At 45.1% G+C, this 17,252-nt stretch overlaps 1 protein-coding gene across 8 annotated transcripts in view; it reads right to left on the reverse strand.

Annotated features, from left to right (window-relative positions):
• Positions 1 to 17,252, reverse strand: part of MLLT10 (MLLT10 histone lysine methyltransferase DOT1L cofactor) — a 227,746-nt gene that overhangs the window by 132,340 nt on the left and 78,154 nt on the right. For all 8 annotated transcript variants that reach the window (XM_030550393.1, XM_030550391.1, XM_030550394.1 and 5 more), the window contains one exon: positions 14,874 to 14,977. In XM_030550393.1, the coding sequence (XP_030406253.1) occupies positions 14,874 to 14,977 (104 nt within the window). Of the gene's footprint in view, positions 1 to 14,873; positions 14,978 to 17,252 lie in introns of those variants that run through there.

A 17,252-nucleotide genomic window follows, 5' to 3' on the forward strand; every position in this document is an offset into this window, starting at 1 on the left:
ACCCATCTATGTGAGGCTAGAATGCAGAGATGGCAGCTAAATGCACTCTCATGGAACTGACCAAAAGACCTGTTCCTTTCAGGTGGAGTACCCAACCCAAAATAAACTGAAAATAATGGCTTACATCCTTCTGCTGGGGTAACAATGAAAACCTATTCCATTCCAGGAAGCAAGTGAATCTGGTGCAGAACTTTCTGCTATTTAAAAGAACATTCTGCAATACAGCAAAACAGACTGCTTCTCAAGCAGCTACCGACTGAGAATCCAAGTAGTCAGATGTAGGCTGAGAGGGATGGGATGCAGAGCCTGGTCACTGCCCTGCAAAATTAAGTGGAAGAGTTATGGGACTTATGGAAGAGTTATGGCACTTCAAGTAGAGAGGTTCAAAAGGTCAGAGAACCAGTGCTGATGAGGCCAGACTGTCACTATCAAAAACCAGAAGAGCATAAACTTGTCTGAGTTTGCCCAGTACCCTGGGCACCAAAGGTATGGGAGGAAAAGCATAGGGAAGCATCCATCATGGACCATGGACTAAGACCTCCTCTTGAATAAAACTGGTGACATTTCCTGTTCTGTTGTGTGGTAAACAGGTTCACTTCTAGCATTCCCCAAATCTGAAAAATAGACTTTATGAACCAGGCCTGAGAAACCATTCATGATCGTTGCTGAATGATCTGATGAAATGGTCAGCTACACAGTTCTCAGATCTGGGGAAGTGAGAAGCCTTGGGATAAATGCCATTCAGGATGCAGGACGACCAGAAACCAATGGTTCTTGGCAAAGGGGTACCTACCTGACACATCTTTGACTAAGGTCATGGAGGGAAATGTTGGAACAAAGGGAACTCCAGTGCATACATTGTCAAAGACCATCCGTCAGTTTCAAGAAGACAAGATAGACGCAGATATGTGTCAGCATATCTAGTGTATTGCAAGAGGGATGGTAGACTTCAACCACCTTTCCATTACCCAGAAGTCAAGTCTGGCATACTGAATCAGGTATGTGCAAGCTACCATGTGGCACAAAAGTTTCAGGCAATTCTTTACAGTTATACTGAAATACACCTTGAACTGTGAGCACAGGTCAAAAATCGCTTGAAATCTGGCCTGAGATAAGTATGCCTTTGCCAATGTCAAATTGAGAGCCACCTCTGTAAATTCAATTCTTTCTACAGGGAGTAAAACTGACTTTTCATCATTGATTATCAGGCCCAACACATTTAAGAGGGAAGGCATCTTCTCAGTACTGTCCTTTGCTTGCTATCTGTACTGACCCTGGCCTAACCAATCATCCAGATACTGGTATACATGAAATCCTGCATGTTGTGAATACTCAGGGTCCTGAGGACAGTACAAAGGGGGAGACCGTGAACTGATAATGAACTGCTACTACAACAAATCTTAGAAACTTCCTGACTCTGGTGTAACGTCATATGGAAATATGCATCCTTTACGTCCAGGGCAGCGAACAAGTTGTTATGAGGTTGGAAAGGGATAATAAAAGCTAGGATTACAAAATTTTTATCTTCTTTATGTAATTGTTGAGATTTTGCAGGTTTAAAATAGGTCTTAAGCTTTCCTTGGATTTTTGAATGAGAAAATAGCCAGAAGAGAATCCCTTTCCCTGATGCTGAAGAGGCACTTATTCTGTAGGCCCCACTGTAATGAAGACTGTACCTCTTGGACTAGTTATAGTTTCGTGAGAATGGTCCCTGAAAAGGGATGGGGAACAGAAGTGAATTGCAGGGTATATCTCAGTTTCATCGTGCTTACAACAGACAGGTGGGTTCTAATGTGGGACCAAGACCTTAGGAAGTGGGACAAGTGGCTGCCAAAGGGAGGTGAGATCAAATAGAGTGATTTGCTGTCAAGGAATCAAGTAGACAGGTTGGAAGAAGTCTGATGGTTGGAGATAGCAGAAAATGGAGGTGAAGGAGATCATCTCTTTCTGAGAGCTCTGTCATCTCCTGGATTGATTTGACTGTCTTGTCGGGTAGAAAGAGTACCTCTGTTGGGTCTGAGGACAGAACTTCTTTCTTCTTGGACTGGAGTGTAAATGCTAAAGGATTTCACCGTCACCCCTGAATCCTTAAGAGAATGCAGAGCTTCATCTGTCTTTCTCAGAGAAAAAGTTGGAGCCCTTGATGGACAAGTCCTCAATCATCTGCCAAACTTCAGAAGGTAAACCTGATGACTGAAACCAGAAAGCATGACACATGATCACCATTGTTGCCATGACACAAGCAGCCCAATCGGCCCCATCCAGTGCAGCCTGCAAAGATGTACAAGCAATCAGATTCATTTCAAAGAGCCTTGAACTCATTCATAATATCTGGCAGCTTGTCAGTAAATTTGTACATTGAGTCCCACACTGAATAATCATAATAGGACAACAAAGTCCAATGGGTCACAATCCTGAACTGTAAACCTGAGCATGAATAAACCTATCCCCTAACATGCGTCTGACAAAGGGGGTATTCACCCATGAAAGCGTATGCTCCAATACATCTGTTAGTCTTAAAGGTGCACAGGACTTTCTATTGCTTTTTACAGATCCAGACTCAGGCCATGTCTACATCTAAAATTTTGCAGCGCTGGTTGTTACAGCTGTATTAGTACAGCTGTATAGGGCCAGCGCTGCAGAGTGGCCACACTTACAGCAACCAGCGCTGCAAGTGGTGTTAGATGTGGCCACACTGCAGCGCTGTTGGGCGGCTTCAAGGGGGGTTCGGGGAACGCGAGAGCAAACCGGGAAAGGAGACCAGCTTCGCCGTGGTTTGCTCTCGCGTTCCCCGAACCACCCAGCAAACCGCAGGGAAGGAGACTTGCTTGCTCGGGGGTTCGGGAAACGAGAGAGATACCGGGAAAGGAGACCAGCTTCGCCGCGGTTTGCTCTCGCGTTCCCCGAACCACCCTGCAAACCGCAGGGAAGGAGACCTGCTTGCTCGGGGTTTGGGGAACGCGAGAGCAAGCCGGGGAAGGAGACCAGCTTGATTACCAGAGGCTTCCTCAGGTATGCTGGGATACCTGCTTATTCCACGGAGGTCAAGAAAAGCGCTGGTAAGTGTCTATACTTGATTACCAGCGCTGGATCACCAGCGCTGGATCCTCTACACCCGAGACAAAACGGGAGTACGGCCAGCGCTGCAAACAGGGAGTTGCAGCGCTGGTGGTGCCCTGCAGATGTGTACACCTCCTAAGTTGCAGCGCTGTAACTCCCTCACCAGCGCTGCAACTTTCTGATGTAGACAAGCCCTAACACGGCTACCCCTCTGATACCTATCCCCTAAATAAATCTAATTTCTTTGAATCCTTAACTTTGGGAGTTGATTGAAAATGCCCTTTTCTGGCCTTTTCAATCAATCACTGCCACCAGATGATGTAGCTTCTCTCAATTCCTTTAGTAGTAAGAGTCAGAAAAGCAGGACTCTGCCAAAGGATTTTCCAGAGCTCTAATACAGATACATCAATAGGCGAAGCTGCTCTCGAAGGACTTGTGGAATACAAAATGCCCTCTAGCTTGTGAGGGTAATCCTGGACCAGTTCAACCTGCATTCTCAGGTCAGTGGCCACCCTCTTCAACAGACCCTGATAGGTTTTGTAGTCATCTGCAACTGGAGATTACAACTCTGGCACTATAGCCTCATCCAGAGAACAGGAGGAAGTATTGAGCAGAGGAATCAGTGCGAATCTGCTCTGGTGGTAATGAGATCTCCATCATCGGAGGATCTGAACGATGTTGAATAACTTGCACAGATTGCTGGGTAACGATATCAGTACTGGGAATTGTATCTCTGTGGGGATCTCGTAGCATGATGACATAGAGAAGCAGTCCTGGAATCAGTAGGAAGTCCTCAGAGATTTCAGAAGAGCCACTGCTGCATTTGATAAGGTACTGAGGCCCAGCCCCATGGCAATCTGTCTCTTGACCAGCTACTGTAAGGATCATGGTACTCAAATCTTGATCTATACACTGAAGAAAAGGGTGAACCCTGGTGACCTTCTGAAATAGAAATCCAACCTGTAGAAACCACTTCAAAAGTCAGACAATGAACTGGCTTCAGAATGCCAAGGAGGTGCAGTACCAGGTAGAGAAGCCAGTTACAGGACTAAGGAGACGTGGATAGTACCAGCTGTAGCATATACGGCTTTCCTATGGCCATGCCTTTAGTCTAAAATTCCAATGCACCAGAACCAGACAGTGCTGATGCCAGGTTTGATATTGACAGTGCTTATATACAGGTATCAAGGTAGATCCTGAGTTGGCACCTGCATGCCTAGAATAGTCTGCACTCTCATCCTGCATCAGCGGTAAGTCCAGTATTGACAGACACAGAAGGTCTCTGATGGTCACAAACATCTCTGCCACACACCAAGGAGGAACTCAATGCTGTTGAAGGTCTAGTCAACGGAATCTTTTTCCATGGTACCACCACACTGTGACTGCTCTACCATGAGTACCCAACTTCCTTCTGTGAGAGTCCCAAGGAGACTTAGCCCACAAAGAGGAAGACTTCTTCTGGCCAAGGAAATACAGGTGCTAGAATTCTCCTGGTGCTTATATGGTACCAGGGACAGAGAGTGGTGTCTTCTCTCTTGGTCCCTTCAATACAGGGAAGCCACCGAGTCAAGCAGCACACTCTGGAAAGGAGTCAAGTCCAAAATCCCATGTACTGAATGAGTAGGTACCAAGTGAGGATACAAGGCACCATTAAGATGTGTTGAAGTCAGACCTCCCTCAGCTTCTTCATTTGGGTCTTAAACACTCTGCAAAGAGGGCACTTATGCATAACGTGATGCTGCCCTGTGCACTTTGAACAGATGGAGTGAGGCCTGCTGATTGGCATGGACTTACAACCAGAACAGCATTTGACAGCCAGGCATTTCAGCATGCCCCTGTACCAAGCCAAAGCTTGAGAAAAAACAAAATGAACAAAAACTGAGTATAAAGGAAACTTTTTATAGGGTACCACTACAAACTAACTAATTTAACTAAGCTAAAGAACTATAAACAGGAAAATATATCTTTCTACAAGATCTACAGGAGAAAGGTAAGGATAGAAAAGCGCTCACTCACGCTCCAACTACCAACCCTGGGCGGTGAGAAGGAACTGAGGAGAGTTGGGGCAACTATGCCTTTAGACTCTCAGCTAGCAGCATCAGAGCATGGAAGGTAGATGTGCTGCCCCAATGGGTACAACTATCAGAAGAAGTTCTCCGGCTCCAGTGCACTAGTGCGCAAACACCTAAAGTGGAATGGACATGTGCAAACACTCAAGGAACAAAGCTATACAAAACCCAATTTTTCTTTTCAACCCTCCTTTTTATTAGCCCAGATATCACAAAACTAGATTTATATCTCTTTATTTACCCTGTATTATTCCACATTCCCTCTATTTTACAAAAGTAATGTGTCCCCCAAAACCAACAGAACCTGGAGTTGACCAAGAACGTAATTCCAGTCCCTTTGATTAAGTATCATGCCACTTCACATATCTGTTTACATATCTAATCACGGAATACCAAAAAGCACCAGGATTAGGAAAGGCATGAACACATTTTTTACACAGAAATATGTTGTTTCATGGCATTCATTTTATAAATTGGGCTTCAAGGGTGGGAGAGAAGAGGAGCAATGAATGATAAAGGAACTGGAAGTACAAAATATAACTAAGGCCCTTGTCCTGCAAACACTTATCCACATGAGAAACTGAAGGCATGCAAGTAATCCCATTGAGTTAATGGGACTATATGCATGGTTGAAGTTATTCATGTATAAAAAAATTTTTAGAAGCAAGCCTTAAATATTATTTTCATGCTCAAAGAAAACTTGAAATTCACTGTTCACCATGAAAAATAAGATACGTATGAAAAATGAGCTTGACTGGACTGAAAAAAAAAGTGTAATTCATCTTAGGCTAGTTAAACAACATTTCACAGATTTGGCAAAACATTGCAATTGCACTGTGGACTGGCACACACAAGCAAATGATGAATGCTGAAACAATGCTGCACTGCTTAAAGAAAGAGGATAAAACCAGAGAATTTGTATCTGGACAATATGCTACAGCAGAATAGATGCAGCAAGAATTAATATTTATATATACACTCCAGAAATTTTTTCATAATTTGTTGTGGTTTTGAATAAACTGTATATACAAGTTATCCTTTGATAGTTGAGACTTCTCAAAGTAAAGCTTCAATAAGTTAAACTGGAAGTGGAAAGAAAGATTACTTACATCCCAGTAACAGACTCTTCGAGATATATGGTCTTTATCTTTATTCCAGTGTGGTTGCACACATTCTCCACGCACTTGAGACTAGAAGAAATTTGCTAGCCCTGACTGTTGGTTCATGCCTGTGCCCCTTCTCTCCTCACATTCCAAACCAAGGGCATAAGGTGTGGTGCATATCAACTCTTTCTCTGGTACCTTTCTACTATGAATAACCTAGTATAAGGCTCTGCTGCAGAGTGGAAAGAGGGCAAGTAATGCAATACAGATAAGGACCACACATCTTGAAGAATCCCGGTTACTGGAAGGTAAATAACCTACCTTTCTTCTTCAAGTGTTGTTCCTTATGTGTACTTCACTGGGAGTGACTCACAAGCCATATTCGTTGAGAAGGAGGGTTCAAGGACCCCTGCTGTACCACCTCTGCCAAAGGATGAGTCAGCAGTAGATACCTGCATAATGCTTAGGGCATAATGTCTCATGAAAGCCTGAACAGAATCACACATTGTGCCACTTTACAGATTTCCAGAACAACCTTTTGGAGTGAGGCTAGTGATGCAGCCTGTGCTCTAGTCAAGTGGGCTCTGATCCCTTGCGGGGGAGAGGTCCCTATCTGCTTGTAACAGAGCAGGATGCAACCCGAAATCCATTTGGATAGTCTTTGGGACAAGATTGCTTCATCACTCATATGCTGCACAAAGAATACAAACAACAAATAGGTAATTTCCTAAAGGATTTAGTCCTCTGCAGGTAGAATGCCATGCCTCAAGAGAGAGACAGAGAGAGAAGGTTTCTATTCTCACTGGTGGTATACAACTTTGGAAAGAAGACAAATAAGTGAATAGTATGATTTAGATGGAATTCTAAGATCAACTCGGAGTGTATTTTGAGTGTAATACCAGGAAGACTTTATCCCTATGGAAGATCATGTAAGGTAGATCAGTCATAAGGGCCCTCAGCTCACCTACTCTTTTGGCTGACGTGATGGCTGACAGAAAAGCAACCCTCATCAACAGGTGTGCTATGGATTCAAATAGAGCCTTCCTTCATGCTGATAGGACTAGACTGAGATCCCAAGTCCAGGTAGATTTCAGCTTCGGGGAAAACTTCTAACGATGTCCATTAGAAAACATACAGTCAGAGAATGGGTGAAGATAGAGTGGCTGTCAACCTGAGGATGACAAGTGCTAATAGCTCCTACATGTACCCACAGACCTGACGTTTTTAAGGATAGGAGAGATTCCAAGATGACAGGGATGTGGGAATCCACTGGTGTTATCCAACGATGGTGACACAGATAGAAAACGTTTTCCATTTTGCCATGTTGCACTTTCTTGTGCTAGAGTGTAGATGCCCAGTAAATGGGGTGTTGTCACTTAGCCCTGGTCTACACTATGAGTTTAGGTCGAATTTAGCAGCGTTAGATCGATTTAACCCTGCACCCATCCACACGACCAAGCCTGTTTTGTCGACTTAAAGGTCTCTTAAAATCGATTTCTCTACTCCTCCACAGCAAGGGGTTTAGTGCTAAAACTGATCTTGCTGGGTCGAATTTGGGGTAGTGTGGATACAATTGGACGGTATTGGTCTCTGGGAGCTATCCCAGAGTGCTCCATTGTGACCGCTCTGGACAGCACTCTCAACTCGGATGCACTGGCCAGGTAAACAGGAAAAGCCCCAAGAACTTTTGAATTTTACTTCCTGTTTGGCCAGCATGGCGAGCTCATCAGCACAGGTGACCATGCAGTCCCAGAACTGCAAAAGAGCTCCAGCATGGAGCTAATGAGAGGTACCAGATCTGATCACTGTATGGGGAGAAGAATCAGTGCAGGCAGAACTCCATTCCAAAAGACGAAATGCCAATATATATGCCAAAATCTCCAAGGGCATGATGGGCAGAGGCTGCAACAGGGACACACAGCAGCGGGGCGTGAAAATTAAGGAGCTCAGACAAACCAATCAAAAAACAAAGGAGGCAAACTGTTGTTCCAGGTCAGAGCCCCATACATGCTGCTTCTATGATGAGCTGCATGCAATTTGGGGGGGGGGGGGAGGGCCCTACCACTACCCCCACTGTCTGTGGACACCTGCAATGGGGGAGTCTCATGCAACAGGGATAAGGAGGATGAGGATGAGGTTGAGGATGGTGCACACCAGGCAAGCGGAGAATCCCTTCTCCTCAACAGCCAAGAACTGTTCATCATCTTGGAGCCAATATCCTCCCAACCCTCCCAAGGCAGGCTCCTGGACCATGAAGCTGGAGAAGGCACTTCTGGTGAGTGTACCTTTGTAAATATGATACAGGGTTAAAAGCAACCGTGTTCAATGATTAATCTGCCCTGAAGACTTGGGATGCATTCGTGGCCAGTACACCTACTGGAAAAGACTGTTAACGTGTCTGGGGATGGAGCAGAAATCCTCCAGAGACATCTCCATGAAGCTCTCCTGGAGGTACTCTAAAAGCCCTTGCAGAAGGTTTCTGGGGAGGGCTGTCTTATCCGTCCTCCATGGTTGGACATAAGCCAGTAGCAAGTAGTCTGGAATCATTGCAGAACAAAGCATTGCAGTGAATGGGCCCAGGTTTGGTGGCATTCAAGCAACATCCATTCTTTATCTCTGTGTTAGCCTCAAGAGAGTGATATCATTCATGGTCACCTGGCTGAAATACGGGAAATTTGTTTAAGGAGACATTCAGAGGTGCCCATTCCTGCTCGGCTGTTTGCCTTTGGCTGACAGGGATGTTCCCTGATACTAGCTGCACGGTGGGGGAAGGGAGAGTGTGAAGCGATCATCCCAGAGCATTAGGGGGGAAGGTTAGGGTTATGCTGCACGTTCACCCTGAAACCGCAGCCCCTCTTTTTAAATGGCCAACCCAACAATCTTTGCTTGGTATGGGAAAGGAGGGCGCTGTTGTTTGAAATCATTCCCGCGTGTTATGAAGGTTGAAGAAGCCGAAACTCTTTGCCTTACCATGGCAGCCTGCAAGCTGAATTCTGTTGCTCATCCGAGCATGTGTGATGTCTCACACCAAACCGGCAGGCACTCAATAGACGAGTCAAAATGCGACCTTGTACCAAAAGCACGTGCTATGTAATGTGAATCACTTGATTCAGTGTGAAATAGTCTTACCTTTGTTCTCTAAAATGTATCTTTTTAAATACTATTCTCCCTTTTTCTTCCTCCCGCAGCTGCAAATGTTTCTATGCTCCCCCTAATCATCTCCGTCCCAGAGGCTAGTGCAGATTAGAAGACAAAAAGAACACACTTGTGACAACATGTTGTCAGAGCTCATGCAGTCCTCCCGCACTGAAAGAGCTCAGCAGAATGCGTGCAGGCAAACAATGGCAGAGTCTAGGAAAGCGTTAAATGAATGCAATGGGAGGACCACGATGAGAGGAGGCAGGATGCAATGCTGAGACTAATGGGGGAGCAAACTGACATGCTCAAGCGTCTGGTGGAGCTGCAAGAAAGGAAGCAGGAGCACAGACCGCCGCTGCAGCCCCTGTATCACCGCCTGCCCTCCTCCCCAACCCATATCCTCCTCACCCAGATGCCCAAGAACGCGGGGGGTGGGGGAGAAGAGAGGCTACGGGCACCCAGCCACTCCACCCCAGAGGATTGCACAAGCAACAGAAGGCTGGCATTGAATAAGTTTTGAACTGTACTGTGGCCTTGTCCTTCCCTCCTCCCCTCATCCACCACCCCACCCGGAGCTTCCCTCCTCACCTTCCCCTCCTGGGCTACCTTGCAAATTTTCCCCCTGTGTGTGTTGAATAAAGAAAGAATGCATGGGTTTGAAACAATAATGACTTTATTGCCTCTGAAAGCGGTGATCGGTTGGCTTACAGGGAAGTAGAGTGAAACAAGGGGGTAGGTTTTCATCAAGGAGAAACAAACAGAACTCTCCACACCATAGCCTGGCCAGTCATGAAACTGGTTTTCAAAGCTTCTCTGATGCACAGGGCACCCAGCTGTGCTCTTCTAATCGCCCTGGTGTCTGGCTGCGTGTAATCGCCGCCAGGTGATTTGCCTCAACCTCCCACCCCCTCATAAACATCTCCCCCTTACTCTCACAGATATTGTGGAGCACACAGCAAGCAGCAACAACAATGGGAATATTGGTTTCGCTGAAGTCTAACCAAGTCAGTAAACTGCACTAGCGAGCTTTTAAACATCCAAATGCACATTCTACCACCATTCTGCACTTGCTCAGCCTATAGTTGAACTGCTCCTTACTACTGTCCAGGCTGCCTGTATATGGCTTCATGAGCCATGGCATTAAGGGGTAGGCTGGGTCCCCAAGGATAACTATAGGCATTTCAACATCCCCAACGGTAATTTTCTAGTCTGGGATGTAAGTTCCTTCCCGCAGCTGTTCAAACAGACCAGAGTTCCTGAAGATGCCATCCCACGTTAATGTTTCCCGGCCATCCCATGTTGATGTTGGTGAAACGTCCCTTATGATCCACCAGTGATTGCAGCACCATTGAGAAGTACCCCTTGCAGTTTATGTACTGGCTGCCAAGGTGATCCGGTCCCAAGATAGGGATATGCGTTCCATCTATTGCCCCACCACAGTTAGGGAATCCCATTGCAGCAAAGCCATCCACTATGACCTGCGCATTTCCCAGAGTCACTACCCTTCATAGCAGCAGGTCAGTGATTGCATTGGCTACTTGGATCACAGCAGCCCCCACAGTAGATTTACCCACTCCAAACTGATTCCCGATTGACCAGTACCTGTCTGGCATTGCAAGCTTCTAGAGGGCTTTTGCCACTCGCTTCTCAACTGTGAGGGCTGCTCTCATCTTGGTATTCTTGTGCTTCAGGGCAGGGGAAAGCAAGTCACAAAGTTCCATTAAAGTGCCCTTACACATGCAAAAGTTTCGCAGCCACTGGGAATCATCCCAGACCTGCAACATTATGCGGTCCCACCAGTCTGTGCTTGTTTCCTGGGCCCAGAATCTGTGTTCCATGGCAGGAACCTGCCCCATTACCACCATGATGTCCAAATTGCCAGGGCCCATGCTGTGAGAGAAGTCTGTGTCCATGTTCCTCATCACTATCGTGATTGTGCTGTTGTTGCCTCCTTGCCTACTTTTGCAGGTTCTGCACATGTTGCCCAATAAGGTGCGAGGTGTTTACAATGCTCACAGCAGCAGTGTTGAGCTGAGCAGGCTCCATGCTTGCCGTGGTATAGCGTCTAAAGAAGAGCAGGAGAACAGAGTTGCAGCGGAAGCAGTGGATGACGACGGATGCCAAGAGAATATTTATACAGAACAACAAGAGGACCTGCGAGGTGGATTCATGGCACCAGGAGAGCGGTGGGATGATGACAGCAGTCCTACTGCACTGTCTGCTGACAGAGGCACCCAGGACACAACAGCAGCGGTGACAATGAGCTGACAGCAGTCCTACTGCACTGTCTGCTGACAGAGGCACCCAGGACACAACAGCAGCGGTGACAATGAGCTGAGCTGAGTGGGCTCCATGCTTCCCGTGGTATAGCGTCTGCACAGAAAAAAGGTGCGAAACAATTGTCTGCCATTACTTTCACAGAGGGAGGGGCAACTGATGACATGTACCCAAAACCATCCGCAACAATGTTTTGCCTCATCAGGCATTGGGAGCTTAATCCAGAATTCCAATGGGTGGTGGAGACTGCGAGAACTGTGGGATAGCTACCCACAGTGCACTGCTCTGTAAGTCGATGCTAGCCACGGTAGTGAGGATGTACTCCGCTGACTTAATGTGCTTAGTGGGGACATACGCAATCAACTGTATAAAATCAATTTGTAGAAATCGACTTCTATAAAATTGACCTAATTTCGTAGTGTAGACATACCCGGAGTCCTTTACTGAATTTAATGTCTGTCTTTTCACTGTGCAAACTGTTTCCCTCAAAGAGTAAGACCTCCACCTCAGACTGGACTTCCTTTGGAAATTCAGAGTACCGAAGCCACAACACTCAATGCATGACTACAGACATCGCCATAAAGCAGAAGGCTGTAACTGCTACATCAGCTGAGGCCTTGAGGGATAATATAGCAAGCAGTTTGCCTTCCCTGATCAGCACTTTGAACTGTAGCCTAACCTCCTGGAATAGTTTGTCAGTAAATTCCAAATAAATAATAATAAAATCATACTTTGACATTAATACTTGATAGTTTGCTATGCAGAACTGTAAGCTGGTCAGAAGAGGTAGATCTAGATGGATGTCTGCCTCTTTCAGTAAGTGCTTAAATTACTAACAAATTCAGAGTAGTGTGTGCCAATAAAAATTCTGCTCCTTTAGCTGGCACGAAGTATTACTTCTCCACTCTTGTCAGAGTGGAGGTACAAATGGCCAGGGTGTGTCAAACCATCGTGGCCAGTTCTAAGATGGCCTCCACTCTGCTGGGTCCAGTACTTCGGAGAACATCCACGAGTTTATGGGGAGTGTTCTGCACTTCCTGCAGAGGGATCTGGAGTGTATTTGAGTTACTTCTTTGCAGGTCTTGAAACAGCCTGTAGTCATCAGATGGTGAAGGTAAAGTTAGTGAAACTGACTCATCTGAGGATGACAATAAGGTTGGTAGTTTCACCAGATCCAGTTCTTCTTATTCCTTCATTAATTCCTAAGGAGGCTCAGGATCCTCTCTGCAAGGAAAGGGTTGCCTGGATCCCTGAATAGCCTCAAAATATATCATGTACAGGTCTCACTATCCCCAATAAGGCCAGTGTGAGGGGTCAAAATAAAACTGAGGTGGCCCCCTGGAGTAGGGCACCATTAGTCCCAAGATGCATAATCTCTCCTGTGACATTGGGATGGCAACCAAGAGACTCCTGATCCTCTGTCTAACTGTTCCCTTGTATTAACGGGAGTGGACACACACTCCCACTAACACCAAACCTATCAGAGGAAGAGGCAGCTCCAGACTCTATGGATAGTGCTGTCAGAACCAAAATTCTTGTTATGCCCCGGCTAGTAGAAAGTACTGACAGGGCGGGGTTCCTTCCACTCCGGGTCTTCGGGGCACTTCGGCAGCGAGTCCTGGAGCAAGTGAAGGTGCCCTTGCCGTCGAATTGCTGCTGAAGACCCAGAGTGGAAGAAGCTCCGGGTCTTCCACAGCGGGTCCTTCACTCACTCCAGGTGTGTTTGGCGGCACTGAAGGACCCACCGAAAACTCTCGTGGGGGCCCCTGAAAACTCTCTGGGTGGCCCTGTGTACTGATGAACAACTCTCCCTTGTCAGGATCGGTTCCAAAAGGATTGGGGATTCCAGATCCAAGACGACACCAATGTCCTCGCAGCAGAGCATCCTTCTCAGAAGAAAGGGGATGAAATATAGCACACTGGCGGTGTTGGTCTCATTGTGGTCTTTGGTACTGACAACCTCTTACCATAGTGCAACAGTACCATCGATGTGGGCAAAATCCATACCGTTTCTCTCTTGCTGATACTGGGGACAGTCCTGTTTCTGTTGTTAATGCTGGTTTCGGGGCATTCCTGCTCTTTGGAGCTAGGAGACCAGTACCATGCTCCCTGTAAGCTCCTGATGCTCCTGTATGCTGGGTGCAAAGTCTCACCCAACTTGGAAGGTGTTGGAGAAGAGGTCCTCTTCTTGGATGAGAAACTGGAGGAAGATTTCTCTAGCCTCATGCCCATTTGGAGGAGTCTGTAGCTCTACTCTTATTAGCCCCTGAGCCAGAGATCTCAGTTTTTCGAAGGGCACTCCTCACTTACTCCAACCAACATACAGGGGAGTCTGACAAAACCAGGGTTGGACTGGGACCTCATAGCACAATCCATCATGAATCTCTGAAGCCTGCACTAAGAGGCTTGATGGGTTCAGCTTGGAAAGGTCAGTTAATAGTACCTTTCAATGGGATGTGAGCTTCCCCAAGGCAGCAGAGGCATCTGAGGTGGTCCTTACTGACAAGGAAGCCCGAGGAGGCAGGAAACATAGGTCTTGATGCCTAGGATCTTGGGCCTAGTCACCCTGGTGGAGAGGCAGGAGGAGGGAGAGACCTAAGCCCTAACTATTAATAATTACACTAAATAACTACAAAAACATTATCTAAAATGTATTTACAAATATTTACAGTTCAACGCAGAAGCAACTAGCAACTTCTGCGGACACAGAAGAAGTTCCATCTCAGACCCCAAGCAGCAGAAAGGAACTGAAGAGGTGGTTAGTCTCCACCATCCCTCATGCCCTCAGTTCAGAGAATGAGAAGCAGAGAGGGATACAGGTACAGACTAATGGACACTGCTAACAAGGATCTTCTTGTCAAGCACATGCGCACACCCACAGTAGAATACACATAAGGATTATTGTTCGAAAAAGAACGATTCACTGCATTATTTCTAGCATCTTATAAAACACTGGTTGACTCTGGCCACTAAAATGTGTTTATGGCATGTAATGTTGACCAATAAAATTTGTCATATTTAACCAGAAAAAATGGCACTCGTTTCAATGAGAAAAAAATCCAGCATTAAGCCTGGCCTCTCACTAAGATGCCACAGTATTAGGTGCCTCAAATACCAGGAATAAACCGGTTGTTCATTTTGACAGTGTTCTCCAAGTTTTTGTTGTTGTTGTTGTTGTGCCAGAAATCCTCTTAAAAACAAACATTACATAATAATATACACTTACCATGTTACATGGAAAGCTTGTCGACATCCATGTTTGTTACATGTCATGCAAGCACCAGTTGCTGCTTTGCTTTCTCTCCCTTGTTCATCACAAATATAGCATGTCTATTAAAGAAAAAAAAAGTATTTACATATTATACAAAGTACCCAAATTATTTTTGTATTACTCATAGGAGGCATTTTATATGATGTGCTACAAGGACATACTGATTTTCTCAATCTTGCAGTCAAGCTTACTTGAGGACTTCTTTACACAGCCTAATCACAATTTTTTTAAAGCAGATTGCCATATACACTGTTTAGGATTTGCATAGCACTTTATCTTTTCTAAGTCCTGTATAAACATTAAATTAACTAAATCTACACACCACCTCTGTATTATCCTAATTCACTATTATCCTAATTTTAAAGATGGGGAATACCGAGGCAGAGAACTTAAACAACTTGTCTAATGGCCAAACAGCCAATGGCTAACATGTGATTAGAACTCAAGATTTTCCGCTCCCCAACCCTGTGTTCATTCCTTCAAATCACTGAATTACTCTCATATGTTTGCTTATAAGTATAGTTACTAGTAACAGTATCGTAGCAGCACTTAGAAATTCCAATTAGGATCAATGTCTAATTATGCTAGATACCATATAAACAAGTAGGACAGCCTAGTTCATGTCCGGAGAAGCTTCCTATTTAAACTTAATAATTTTATGCAATGCATATTTACATACAAATAAGTGGAAATAGATTTTCAGAAGTCTCACAATATGTCTCCAATCCTACATGAGGTCCAGAGGCCTTTAACCAAGTTTAGTAATGCTATTCAACAGAGTTTTTATTTAAATATGGAGTCTAAAACAGCACAGTCTCATAACCACCTGGTTAGAAACTAGTCTACCTGGAACCTTGTTTAATTGAGTTTAATTCAGGATCCTAAACTCATTTCAAAGGCCAAGGAACAAGTTAGATTTAAAGCAGATAGTTAGATTTCTAAAAATGTCATTACAGAATCTCACCGAATGCCCAGTAACTAGAGAGATTTAATTTTGCAAATTATCAATTAAGTGAATAATCAAAAAGATGAAAAATAATCCATCAAAATATATTTCATTATCTGACAGGTGTGTTTGTAATTGTAATTATAAATATTTAATATATTAGTACACATGCTACAACGTATTTTCTAAAATAATGAAGGCTTAATTACAGTGGACTTCACTATAGCTTCTTCTAATTAAAGCATTGGTGAGAAGTGTGTGAAACAACTGTTTTTTTATATTATAAATATTGGGGTGTGCTGATTACTGAAGTGTAAATTGAGAGAGATTCTGCTGTTCTATGTTTATAATATAATTCCAGCCTATTGCTAGGGCCCTACCAAATTCACAGAAAACTGGGTCACCGACTGTGAAATCTGGTCTCCCTCCGTGAAATCTGGTCTTTTGTGTGCCTTTAGCCTATACTATACAGATTTCACAGGGGAGACTAGCATTTCTCAAATTGGGAATCCTGACCCAAAAGGGAGTTGCAGGGCAGTTGCAAGGTTATTTTAGAGGAGTTGCAGTATTGCCACCTTAATTCTGCACTGCCTTCAGAGCTGGGTGGCTAGAGAGCAGCAGCTGCTAACTGAGGGCCCAGATCTTCAGGCAGCAGCAACAGAAGTAAGGGTGGCTATACCATACCATGCCATCTTTATTTCTGCACTACTGCTGATGGCGGCTCTGCCTTCAGAGCTGGGCACCTGGCCAGCAACTGCAACTCTCCAGCTGCCCAGCTCTAAAGGCAGCACTACCACCACCAGCAGCAGCAGCGCAGAAATAAGGGTAGCAATACTGCAACCCCCCTACAATAACCTTGTGACCTACCCCACAACTCCTTTTTGGGTCAGTACCCCTACAATTTCACCACCATGAAACTTCAGATTTAAATAGCTGAAATCTTGAAATTTACAATTTTTAAAATCCTATGACTGTGAAATTGACCAAAATGGACTCTGAATTTGGTAGGCCCTATCTGTTGCATAAACAAAATGAAAATGATTTCACTTAGAAATCCTTCATGGAAGCATCCTCTGATTTGGACACACCAAAAATAAAAGATGGCCTTAAAAACAAAATTCTCACATGCACACAGGGCCGTACAAGGCCATTTTGACAGAGGCATCACCAAGCCAAATTTCAGTGAGTGTCATTGCATTCTGGTGCATAGGGCTGCAGCACCACTCAGGTTTTACCTGGCTGCCCCTCCTCTGTGATACAGGGAAGGCCAGGTCAGGCCAAACACAAGTGGCACTATGACCCTGCATGCTGGATCGCATCGTCACTTGGTTCTGGGGCACTCTCAAATGTGGGCCCACACAAACTGTCCCTTTTGCACTCCCACCTCC

Source organism: Gopherus evgoodei, chromosome 2, assembly GCF_007399415.2.
Source record: "Gopherus evgoodei ecotype Sinaloan lineage chromosome 2, rGopEvg1_v1.p, whole genome shotgun sequence".
Taxonomy (NCBI): Eukaryota; Metazoa; Chordata; order Testudines; family Testudinidae; genus Gopherus; species Gopherus evgoodei.